At 36.2% G+C, this 11,885-nt stretch overlaps 4 protein-coding genes across 4 annotated transcripts; 1 reads left to right on the top strand and 3 right to left on the bottom strand.

Annotated features, from left to right (window-relative positions):
• Positions 1-302: 302 nt before the first annotated feature.
• On the bottom strand, positions 303-680 carry LOC131643812 (uncharacterized). Its single transcript, XM_058914138.1, has one exon. The coding sequence runs from the start codon at positions 678-680 to the stop codon at positions 303-305; it is 378 nt and encodes a 125-aa protein (XP_058770121.1).
• Positions 681-2,544: 1,864 nt separating this feature from the next.
• Positions 2,545-9,595, top strand: LOC131639103 (solanesyl diphosphate synthase 3, chloroplastic/mitochondrial-like). The gene is made up of 12 exons (XM_058909610.1): positions 2,545-2,892; positions 3,946-4,035; positions 4,233-4,313; positions 4,437-4,508; positions 5,067-5,201; positions 6,615-6,701; positions 6,841-6,912; positions 7,051-7,136; positions 7,807-7,939; positions 8,167-8,256; positions 8,701-8,799; positions 9,059-9,595. Exons 1-12 carry the CDS (start codon positions 2,767-2,769, stop codon positions 9,236-9,238), a joined length of 1,251 nt encoding a protein of 416 aa, XP_058765593.1. The 5' UTR covers positions 2,545-2,766; the 3' UTR covers positions 9,239-9,595.
• Positions 9,596-9,970: 375 nt separating this feature from the next.
• Positions 9,971-10,651, bottom strand: LOC131643803 (uncharacterized). Its single transcript, XM_058914127.1, has one exon. It carries the CDS (start codon positions 10,649-10,651, stop codon positions 9,971-9,973), a length of 681 nt encoding a protein of 226 aa, XP_058770110.1.
• Positions 10,652-10,799: 148 nt separating this feature from the next.
• On the bottom strand, positions 10,800-11,561 carry LOC131643795 (uncharacterized). Its single transcript, XM_058914115.1, has one exon. It carries the CDS (start codon positions 11,559-11,561, stop codon positions 10,800-10,802), a length of 762 nt encoding a protein of 253 aa, XP_058770098.1.
• Between the last annotated feature and the right edge of the window lie 324 nt (positions 11,562-11,885).

The raw sequence follows: 11,885 nt of genomic DNA, 5'->3' as shown, positions 1-11,885 counted from the left end.
CTTTGGAGACTATGGACCACACAAACTCTGTCACAGAAAGTTTCGTAGATATATCCACGGAAGGATTTTAAAATTCCCCTTTCCGTAGATGCATACGGTAAACACCTATAATTTTTGAAATTAGCACCTTTCGTAGATGCATCTACGGAAGTTTTCCTGTTTGTTTTTTCAACAGAAGAAATGCAGTAGCTAGCAGTAGTGAGAAAAAGGAAAAATGCATAAACACATAAACACATAAAGTAAGACTTGACAAAAAAGGATTATATTGCAATGTTATAGAGTGTATATATTACACTTTGAAACTACATAAATACATCAAAAGAGCTATCGCCGTCTAAATCTATTGAAGGTTCGAATCTTGACTTTTCGGCATTTGATTCCTTCTCGGTGTTGTTCAACCTTTCAAAATCGTGCATCTTATCCACAAAACGGTTCGGCCACGTATCGACAACTTCGGTGTGATAAAGTTCCCATTCCGGTGAAGTAGGTGGTATGGGGCGTCCCGGTTTCAAGTACAATTGTACAAAATGACACGACTTGGCGAGCCATCCAACACATATAATACGATCAATTGGATTTGTAGGAGGTGTCGTGCGGAGTGGAAAAAAGGTTTCTGAAAAACCGTAACGCGTCAAGTCAATGAATACGATGTCATATGCGGATGCAATAAGATGCCCCATGTCCGGGAATCTCATCCAATGCGAAACCAGTGCGTAAGCGCCACCCCAAGGAACAAAAGCCTCGTTTACCGATTCAAATTTGGTTTCGTCTCCAAATACCCGCGTGTACGAGTCTTTATGGTTCACCAATTCTTTGATAAGATCATGACGGACAAGCTCATGGGCATCCTCTCCCTTACCAAGCAAAGTCGATACGGCCTGGAATCCGCAATTATCGTCCCCACCACATTGACGATCTGGTCGATGTATTTATGCATAAAAACCGGCATCTCGTCAATGAATGGAATTTTTGGAGCAATTTATACCTTTTAGATTGATAGGGCAATAGGTGTTTTTCAATACCATTGATTATACACATGCCTTATGTTTGATATGTTGTCGGGTTCATTCCTTTTCAATGTGGCAAGTATATTTTTTCAATTGGACAAAATTCAAGGACATGTCTTTAATAAATGCCTTCTCAACCAGATTGAGCCGACATGTCATATGGTGGCCTTGTAATTTTGCGCACAGTTCATGGTTATGCAAACCACAAAATAACAGAGCTTCTCCACTTCTTGCTAGCCAACATATAACAACGGATTTTAAATGGACACTCGCATTTTCTAGTACCCGTGCCGTCTTTTTTAAACTTCTTTAGAGGAGATTTGTATTTCCCGCTTCTTTCGCACAACATTGTAATAAACGGGTTTCTTCTTGCGATACCGCTATCTGATCTTCCGATTACCACACCAAATCCAAGGTTAACTCCTTTCCGACGAATCTATGTTAGCATGCTTTCACGATCATCAAAGTCGTGCTTGCTAATAAAGTCACATCTGACATCTACCACATTTGCGACCACCTCATTGATACTCGCACTAACATCGACTAAAGAAGCTAATTTACATGAAATATTATCTGGGTGCACCATACCTATTTTGCCAAAAATCACACAAAATTACAAAATGCTGGAAAAAAACTGCAGGGACTATTCTGTAGATCCATCTACGAAAGTGTTCTTCCTCAACACGTTCCGTAGATCCATCTACGGAAGGTACGTTACATTTTTGCACAGAAAATGATTGATAATGTGAACAATGTAGCGGATGAAAGTGATTATTTACCTGAAATTTAGACTTTTCTAGCTCCATTTGATTTGTTGCACCAAAAAGTTTGAGTCTTTGAGTGATATAAGGTATTGATGAAGTAAGGTTTTTAGGGTGTGGAGTATGTGGTGTTTGGAGAAATGAAACAATGGAGGGAGTGATCATGCTAATTCAAACTATATCAGACACTTCCATAGATGCATCTACGGAAGAATGTGGCGCTAAGAGCATTCCATAGATGCATCTACGGAATAATCTATGATCTGATTTTATGTGTATTTTCTCCCAATATATACTAATATATTACGCTTCCGTAGATACATCTACGGAAGAAATCAAATTTTTTCAAAATATGGGGTGCTTCCGGAGATCTATCTATAAATGCTGGGGGCAAAAATGGAAATTTCTGTAGTGTGTAAGAGATCTATGAAATTGGTTGAGAAATTTTCATACCATTTTTTACTCTTAAGCTATTTTATTTTTGTTGGATGACAAACTATTTTTTTTTTTTTTTTACAAAATCACTAACTAAAATATTTGAGTATAAGAATACTAAAACCTATATGGGATTCTCTTAACCTCCCCCATCTACCAATTTACAAATAAATCTTCCTTTTTTTTCTTTGTCTTTTAATTTAAACAAATAATAATCTCTTTTATAAAAAAAAATATAAAATAAATAAAAATGTGAGTCGGGTCGGGCAAAGCAGCAACGAATGACAGCCCGATTTAAGTTTCACAACCTAATTAGTTGCAAAATTGTTTGGCAAGAAAATTATTAACAGATTATATGGTGCAGCTTTGGCATCGTCACACCATTACATTATTATTAAACACAATCACAAACACCACCGCAGTCTTAACTATCGCCAGTATCGCTTTCGCATCAAAGCAACTCCTTCTTCTCTTTCTTCTTCTCTCCTTTCACTATTCCATAGTCCTCTCAATTCCACGTTTCCATCGCCGCCTCAAAACTCTTCATCTCTCTCCTAAATACGATGCTCTTTTCTCGATTTTCTAGAAACCTCAGAGGCGCCTTCAATGGATGTCGCTGCTATCTCTCTATTCGAGACCACAACCACCGCTTTCTTCTCTCTCGCTCACCTACAGACTTTACTCAACAGGTGCGTATCCTCTCTTTTCCTCTGACTTTTCGTTTTCAGTCTTTAATTTGATTTGTGCAATTCGGAATTACTTGTAATTTGTGATTTGTGTTGTTTCTGCTTGGTTTCAATATTTGTATGAAGTAGGATCCTGTTGTGGTGATTTTGTGATAGTTGCAAATACATAAAGTACTTTTAGGATCAATAATGTTTTTTTTTTTTTTTAATTTGAAAAATTATTACTTTACTTAGTACTAGTATTTATGTTTCAATTGCATTGGAATTGAATATTATAGTTCAAATGGAAATGGTCTATTTTTGACTCAAATGCATCCGATGGTTGAGCCATGTAGTAGCTCCCACCTTATGGGAAAACACACTGTTGTTGACAATTTTATTCTTGTGAATTGCTCAAGCTGAAGGGAAATTTTTTAGACTGTAGTAAGACCTCCAAATCCAATGTTATATCGGACAAAATGTTGGGTGGTTAAGAATCAACATGAGAATAAAGCAAGTGTCACAGAGATGAGGATGTTACGTTGGATGTGTGGTAAGATTAGACATGATAAGATTAGAAATCACAATAGTAGAGAAAGTGTTGGGGTAGCACCTATAGTAGAAAAGATGGTGGAAAATAGATTTAGGTGGTTTGGGCATGTAGAGAAAGAGCTGTAGATTCTATAGTAAGGGCAGTAGATCAGATGGAGAGAAGTCAAACAACTAGAGGTAGAGGAAGACCTAGAAAAACATAAAAGATGTTATTAAGAAAGAGCTCGAGATTAACGATTTGGATAGAAGCATGGTCTTGGATAAAACATTATGGCGAAAGTTGATCCATGTACCCGACCCTACTTAGTGGGACAAGACTTGGTTGATGTTGATGTTGTTGTTGTGTTTTGCTTATTTTGTTGGTTCGTTTTCCTATTAGTTTGTCCGAATATTATATACTATCCTCCTTCTATCCTCTAGTTATGCAATCTTCTCTTTTTTTTTCCCATGAAATAGTCTTCTTTCATCTATAGAAAAATATTGTGACACTAGATTTTACTTGTTCATGATTCTTGTGTGGTGCAGGTTATGAGCAGTTTAGTTTTTTCAAAGGGCATGCCAGCGTTGTATAGTAGTAGATATCAAATTCATCATCAAAGCAGTTCCCTAGTCGAGGTCAATTCCTTTGTGCTCTTTCTTATGTACGCTGGTTCAGCATGTTTTAAAAGTGATTTTCGCGTTTGATGTGGAATAAACTCTAGAGTAGTAGAATATCTTGCTAACAATGCAAAATTGCAATGCAAAAAAAACTTTTCTCATCATCATTCAATATTTATTCTTACCAACTTCTTTATAATACCCATTATTCTCAGGATGAACTTGATCCATTTTCACTGGTAGCTGATGAACTATCACATATTGGTAACAAGCTGCGAGAAATGGTAGTAGCTGAGGTATAAGACTGATCCTTGATAACTTTCTAGTTTCTAATATATGCATGGAAGGAATAATAGTATTTCATCATGTGCTGCATAGAAATCAGACATTCATGGTGAAAATTGGGTATTATGCAACAGGTTCCTAAGCTTGCCTCGGCTGCTGAGTATTTCTTCAAAATGGGCGTGGAAGGAAAAAGATTTCGTCCCACAGTAAGAATATTCTCAATGATATGCTGATCATGTTTGTATGCTTTGTAGATTTTTTTTTGCTTTTGCATATTTATAACTGTAAATAGAATGGGACTAAACAACCAAGTTTAAGCTTGGGAAGTTAGTTTTATTGATCAACACCTCTTTTTCAAGTTTCCCTTTCCAATTACTACAATTTGGTTCATGCATTCTATGAAATACGGTAATTGACGCCTAAAATTAGAGGGGATATCTCAAAGCATAAATATAAGATACTAATAGTTTAGACTATGTTAAGGATAATAATGTTTTTAAGAATAGCTACACCTCTTACTTAGTTTTTGTTCTGGTATTTCTGGGATCTGGGTGCCTTCCTTCCATTCTCAAACCTCAATTCCTCACTTGGTTGTGCCGACTAGCACAGATTACCCTATTGTTACTCCATCTATCTGTTTGAGTGCACATATAGATATTAGGTGATAAAATACATATTTATGAGTTTTCCCATCCTTATTCATGATTTTTCTTGCCTAACTATGTAACACATGGGATTGGGTTAATGAAAGGTTGTTTATGCAGGTTTTGTTGTTAATGTCAACAGCATTAAATCTACCAATTCCCCTAGCACCTCCTCCAATGGAACTTGGAGATGCTACAAGAAATGACCTACGTTCAAGACAACAGCGCATAGCTGAAATAACAGAGATGATCCATGTCAGTCCTTTAGAAAGTTTCACTTATTAAATAATGCTTTCATTATACTGTTGAAAAATATTGTTTTTGAAGTCCATATTATGATTTCATTCGATCAATGCAAATAACCTCACCTAGCTGAATAAGGGTTGATTGTTTTGTTGTGTGTGCCACCTACCATAGTTTTTTCTATATTGTTTGATTTTGTTGATTCTTTACAAGCAATATTGAGAAATGGCTAAAATTAAACTATTTTGGCTTACTTTTTGCTTTAGACTACAACAACGATAACCAAGCATTATCCCACTAAGTGGGGTCGGCTACATGGATCAACTTTTTACTGTAGACTTGCAATTAAATGTTGCAGTTTTTTTCTATGTCTCCATTTTTATTTGTATCGCGGCCCATTGCTATTCAATAGCCGACTTTTTGTCTCCTCTAGTTTCATTTATTTGTTTTCCCTCTAATAACATTTATAAGGGCATTCTAGTGCCATAGAGCTGTCCGTAATGCGGTGTCCAGGGAAGGGAAGGATCCATTAGGAATTTGTTATATCATATTTTGCTAATTCATCAACTTAAACCTGTGACCTTTTAGTCGCAGGGAAACTCCAACTGTTCAGTTGTGCCAACTCCAACTGCTGAGATTTCCCTTTAAAAAGGATACCCAGTGCTACAAAGCACTCTCCATGTTAGGGTCTGGGGAAGGGTACCGTAGAACCCATTGTGGGTCTATTATATGCAGCCTTACCTTGCATTTACAAAATTGATTTCACAACTTTAACTCGTGAGTCGTGAACCTTTAAGGATTTTGAAAATTATTTTATGATGCAAGTCTATGTTTTCATGCTTACTGAGAAAGATCTTTATCACTCATGTTTTTGTTGTTAATGTCATCCCAATTAAATCATCTCTGAAGAGAAAGTTGTTCATGTTAGTCATGTAACAAAATTGCAAAATACTATACATGATAAATAAAAGGCTTAATTTGTGCTGGTGAGATATTAATTTACTAAACCATATATTCTGTTAGCCACCATCATCACCATGCCACTTCTTTTGTGCTTATGGGCGAAGTACCCCTTATTATGACTTGTACAATCCTCCATCCGTGAGCTTGTTTTGGGATGGAGTCATAACAAGTTATTCAAATATGATTTCAGAGCCTATCCTATTTATATTGTTGGGCTACTTGTAAATGACTAAACCTGCAAATTTCATGTTCCAAACTTGTTGTGGGTGGAGGGGGGGTGTTAAAATCTCAAATCAGTTGGGTATATGAATAAAGTACCTCTTATCTCATAATGGGTTGACATCTAGTTTAGTCGGTTCTTTCTTTAGGTCCATCAATCAAGTCGTACACTGAAGGGGCCCAATGATAATTCTAAAACCTGTTTATACATTACTAAATAATTTTGGCATTATTTTGTTCCAGGTGGCAAGTCTTCTTCATGATGATGTATTGGATGATGCAGATACCAGACGTGGTATTGGTTCATTAAATTTTGTAATGGGAAATAAGGTAGCGTATCAAGTTTTTTTTTTTGCCTGTATACTGTTTGCCAGTTGATCATAATTGTTCACTACTTTTTACATGTAAACTGTGATATCATGGTGGGTGTAACTTGCTTGAGGTTTTCTTGGGTATACTTTTGTTGCAGTTGGCAGTTTTGGCTGGAGATTTTTTGCTTTCCCGGGCTTGTGTCACCCTGGCTTCTTTAAAGAACACAGAGGTACAGTAAATTGGTAATATATGTTTATATGTACCTATAATATAACTGTAGAGATGTATTATATACCTAGGTCCTTGCTGGTATCTACCTGATTATGCACAAGTCATCTGCTTAAGGACTGTGTTTCTGTGCATGTAGGTTGTTTCTTTGTTGGCAAAAGTTGTAGAACATCTTGTGACGGGGGAGACTATGCAAATGACTACAACATCTGATCAACGGTGTAGGTATGCTTCTGAGTTTGTTTGTTGTCACATGTATATACACTGCTGGGTAGTTAACCTTCACCCTAGATAATTTGTTGTGTAAGGTTGGATCTACAATTATCAATGCGTAAGGTGATGGGTTCTTATATGAATATATGGATGAATAGGGAATATATGAATAAAATAGTAAAAGAATACCGTAATTGTATTATCGTGGATGAACAAATACAAAATAATAATGATGAAAATAATAAACTGATAGTGACTATCTATCAGCCCCTAAGCACACAGTGCTTCCCTCACCAAGATAGTGATTCTAAATTCTAATAGAATACCTAGATCCCTTATTTCTACCCTCTTTTATAGCCACAAGCTTATTCCTATTTTATCGTAACAGACTCCTAAAAATAATAACAAACTCCTATAATTATAATAACAAACTCCCATAATTATTCCTTCTATACTTTTATTCCCTTATCACTTCTTCTAGTATAAACCCTCCACACTTTTGGCTTAGGTCCATAGTTAGGGCCCACCTCGTCATCCATATGGTTTCCCTATAAAAATCCCTGGGTTTTCGCTTGCAATTACAAAAGTCATTATTATCCGTCTTAACTTTGAGAGTGTGTTGAATGATAGTGATAGGGCACCTATTGTTCATTTCATTTCTAACAACTGTTTATATTTCCAGCATGGAATATTATATGGAAAAGACTTACTACAAGACTGCATCATTAATATCAAACAGTTGCAAGGCAATAGCCATCCTTGCCGGGCAAACAACTGAAGTTGCAGTGCTTGCTTTTGAGTATGGAAAAAATCTGGTTTGTAAATTTGTAGACCTACGGTTTATAGTATGTATGAGCTTTCTATTATAAATATCATGTTAAATAACTATTAATAAATATTTTTCATACAGAGGAGAAAGGGAACTTTTCTGGGTCTATCCATTTCACAGAGCAACTAATCGCTTGATATCTTTCTACCTATCTGCACGTGTTAAACTTGTTTGTGGATACCATAATTTAATTCTCTCTCCTTTGTTTTGCAGGGTCTGGCATTTCAATTGATAGATGATGTGCTTGATTTCACAGGGACATCAGCTTCCCTCGGAAAAGGCTCTTTATCAGACATTCAACATGTAATTTCACAATTTAATCTGATTCTAAAATTTTATCTAGTCTTGATTTAGACATTTCAATTACAATTTGAAATATTTTATTGAAAGCCTGTGAATCTTGGTGCTCAAGCTAGTATAACATGATCTTCATTTTGAAAGATTATGATGAAAGAAGCAAGTATATTACTGCTAACACTATGACTTGTTGAAACGTCTTCTCTTTGTAGATATAAATAAATGTGTAATACAATCTGCTCTTTCTTGACCTTTTTTATTAAAGAATTTTGAAAAATGTTTTTGCATTAATACTAAATCTCTATGTTGAAATTTGAAAACCCTTCTTAAGTAGCTAACAGACTTTTAAAATTTCTCTTTTTGTGCTGCCTTTGTTTTTCATCTGTTCCAGTGTTGTTTCTGTTATGTACTATACTAATCTATGGCCTGCTCCAAAAAAATTTATTACAGGGAATTGTTACTGCTCCAATATTATTTGCGATGGAGGAGTTCCCCCAATTGCGCACAATCGTTGAAGAGGGCTTTGAAAAGCCTGAGAACGTTAATATTGTAAGCTAATAAGTTTTGCTTGGTTGCATGTATCCATCATAATTAGTTCATAATTAGTGTGCATGCATATGTATGCATCAGTAACTCCTATATATGTTGAATTTTAACTTGTACCATAAACACTTCTAAGCTCAGTAACATGGCTATCTTTGTACTAGAGCTTTATAATATAAGTCCTTCACATTAAGATGTTGTTACACAAAATCCAAATCATATAACCTTGTAATGCGATTACATAGTTTTGTATTTACATGTGCAGGCTCTGGATTATCTTGGGAAGAGCCGAGGTATACAGAAGACGAAGGAGCTAGCCGTGAAGCATGCTACCCTTGCAGCAGAAGCAATTGATTCCTTACCTGAGAGTGACGATGAAGACGTAAGAAAATCAAGGAAAGCCCTAGTAGAACTTACTCAAATAGTCATTACAAGAACAAAATGACAGGAAGTCTTCGTCTCCATTTTTGTTTTTTTCTTTTCTTTTCTGTTTTGGTAGCTAAAAGAAGTCTCTCACAGTATAAATCAACAGCTAACATTTTGTTCTGTCGCCATTTTTCAATTCTTCCATCATCGTTCCCCATTGGGGAAAATAAGTTATTCTTAGGATAATGTCATATTGTCGCCATTCCTTTTTCTTTCTTATATTTAATATTTTTCCTTGTTATCTCTTATGTATCATTCCCTCTGCGTTTTGTTGTTTGTACAACTGAAATGAGACTCGAACTACGCACGGATAAACTTTTGTTTTATGTATACATCCGTAAGTGAAAGAAATAGTGAAGGACAAAGTTGAAAACAAGCTTGTGTTAAATTCTTTGGTCTAATTTTATGTATGACAGTTCCATTTCATTTATGGGAGAATATATCCATAATCCCCTTAAGATATCATGAGTTCCCAAGTATCAGTTGATAAAATAATTCTGAAAAGAAAAGGAAATTGTTAGTTAATTTAACTAATGAATAAAAAGAAGGTTGTATCATACAAATTTGTATTTTTCAATAAAAAGAACAAAGGACTTTGTTTATAAAACTTAAGATCAGAGGAGGGTCTCAACTCTAAACAACTCTTATGAAAATCTTGGGTTAGTTTTTTTTTTTATAAGCAATATATATTAATAATGAAATTGAGTACAAGGGGTACTCGACCCGGATACAAGAATACGCTCAACAAAAATTATACAACATTGATCGAAATCAAGGGAGCTTGGTACCAGTTATAAAATGGCGAAACCTTTTCCCCTGACGAACCAATCGCTTGCCAAATCCACGATGTCACTTTGATATTTGTAGTAACGTCGTCTATTGCAAGGACGCCTTCGTTGAATATGATTTTGTTACTCGTATTCCAAATAGTCCAAACTGTTGCCAACCATATATTACATAACTTCTTCTTATTGACCCTCCCTTTTAGAGCTAAACATAATTGTTCTAGGTGATAAACACCATCCAGTAAAAGCATATTTTGTAAACCCAGCCAAGCAAAAATGCCACTCCATACCTTTAAAGAAACTCCACATTTGAATAGCAGGTGGTTGAGATCTTTTACTTCTTCCATACATAACACGCACCATTTGTCTTGCGAATTGTTAATAATACCCCTCTTGACTAATTGGTCTTTGGATGGTAATCTATTATGCAAAACCCGCCAACCAAACACTTTGATTTTCGAAGGCACGTGAGATTTCCAGAACTTGTTCAAAAAAGCTACTACCTTATTGTCAACCGCCACCTCCAAATCGCGATCCCGAATGACCGAATAGACACTTTTTACTGTAAAAATACCATCGTCGTTGCGCCACCAACATACTGCATCAGCACTGGCTGGATAAGGGTGGATGGGAGCCAGCAAATCCATTAATTCGAAAGCTTCGGAGATCGCTTCAGGACCTATACCAAAACATAAATAACTTTCCGCATCCTAACTTGAAACTTATGTTACCTGCAAAACAATCAAAAGCGTTAGATTTGGTTATGCTAACCGTTAACATGTCATTCAACCAAGCCTAATCTTTCCTTCTCAGTTTAACGTCTGAACCCAATAAAACCGCCTGGATTAAATCACCATATCTAGCTTCTAGTATTTTACACCATAATGTGCCATTCTCCATCAATATCATCCACTTCCACTTGCAGAGTAAAGCTTTGTTAAAATAACCAATGTGTTTGACCCCCAAACCACCTTCCTCTTTGGGTTTGCAAATATTATACCAACTCACCCATGCTATGCTTTTTTTCTCTATGTTACCTCCCCAAAGAAACCTACTTTGAATCGTAATTATATCCTTGATGATTTTGACAGGTGCTTTGAAGAACGACATTGTGTATATAGGAATGCTCGAAAGAACCGAATTGAGAAGAGTTACTCTTCCGCCAATTGACAGAAGTCGCACCTTCCAAACAGATAGCTTCTTCTTAAGGCTGCTCACCACACCACTCCAAGAAGCACACCTTCTTGGGTTTGAACCAACCATAATGCCTAGGAACTTGAAAGGTAAATCGTCTCTGCAGCATGTTAGGAATTGAGATGCACTTTCCATGAAACTTTCCTGAAGATTCATTCCATAAATCTTGCTTTTACTAAAATTCACCTTCATCCCCGAAATCAGTTCGAAACCTCTGAAAATTGTCTTAACAGTCCACAGGTTTTGCCAACAGCCACTACCCACAATTACCGTGTCGTCGGCAAATTGTAAAATCCTGACACTAAGATCGTTGTTGACCCTATAGCCTTCGAACTTCCCAATCTCAGCCGCCTTTTTGAACATTCTGCCACAAGGGTGAAAAGAAACGGCGACAACGGGTCGCCTTGTCTTAGCCCCTTCTCCACCCAAAAATCTTTAGTTGGACAACCATTGACGAGGATTGAAAAAGAGCTGTTAAAAATGCACGCCTCCATCGATTTGCACCAATTATAACCGAAGCCGAATTTCACAAACAGACTTCTCAAAAAATTCCAATTGACGCAATCGTATGCTTGTTGAAAATCCGCCTTGAAAATAAAACATTCCTTCGTATCCTTATGAGCTTGATCTATAATTTCATTCAGTGATAAAACTCCATCAAGGATCTGCTTGCCCGGTACAAACGCG

The sequence above is a fragment of the Vicia villosa genome, linkage group LG1 (assembly GCF_029867415.1).
Source record: "Vicia villosa cultivar HV-30 ecotype Madison, WI linkage group LG1, Vvil1.0, whole genome shotgun sequence".
NCBI classification, from domain to species: Eukaryota; Viridiplantae; Streptophyta; class Magnoliopsida; order Fabales; family Fabaceae; genus Vicia; species Vicia villosa.
The sequence above is the reverse complement of the archived record's forward strand: the minus strand, read 5'-3'. Positions and strand labels throughout refer to the sequence as shown.

Excerpts from the sequence above, each read along its gene's own strand:
- LOC131639103 (XM_058909610.1), top strand. The coding sequence starts at position 2,767 with ATGCTCTTTTCTCGATTTTCTAGAAACCTCAGAGGCGCCTTCAATGGA. Across the intron at positions 4,509-5,066 it reads GAAAAAGATTTCGTCCCACA|GTTTTGTTGTTAATGTCAAC; the intron begins GTAAGAATATTC and ends TTGTTTATGCAG. Across the intron at positions 5,202-6,614 it reads AAATAACAGAGATGATCCAT|GTGGCAAGTCTTCTTCATGA; the intron begins GTCAGTCCTTTA and ends ATTTTGTTCCAG.
- LOC131643812 (XM_058914138.1), bottom strand. The coding sequence starts at position 680 with ATGGGGCATCTTATTGCATCCGCATATGACATCGTATTCATTGACTTG.
- LOC131643795 (XM_058914115.1), bottom strand. The coding sequence starts at position 11,561 with ATGTTCAAAAAGGCGGCTGAGATTGGGAAGTTCGAAGGCTATAGGGTC.
- LOC131643803 (XM_058914127.1), bottom strand. The coding sequence starts at position 10,651 with ATGGATTTGCTGGCTCCCATCCACCCTTATCCAGCCAGTGCTGATGCA.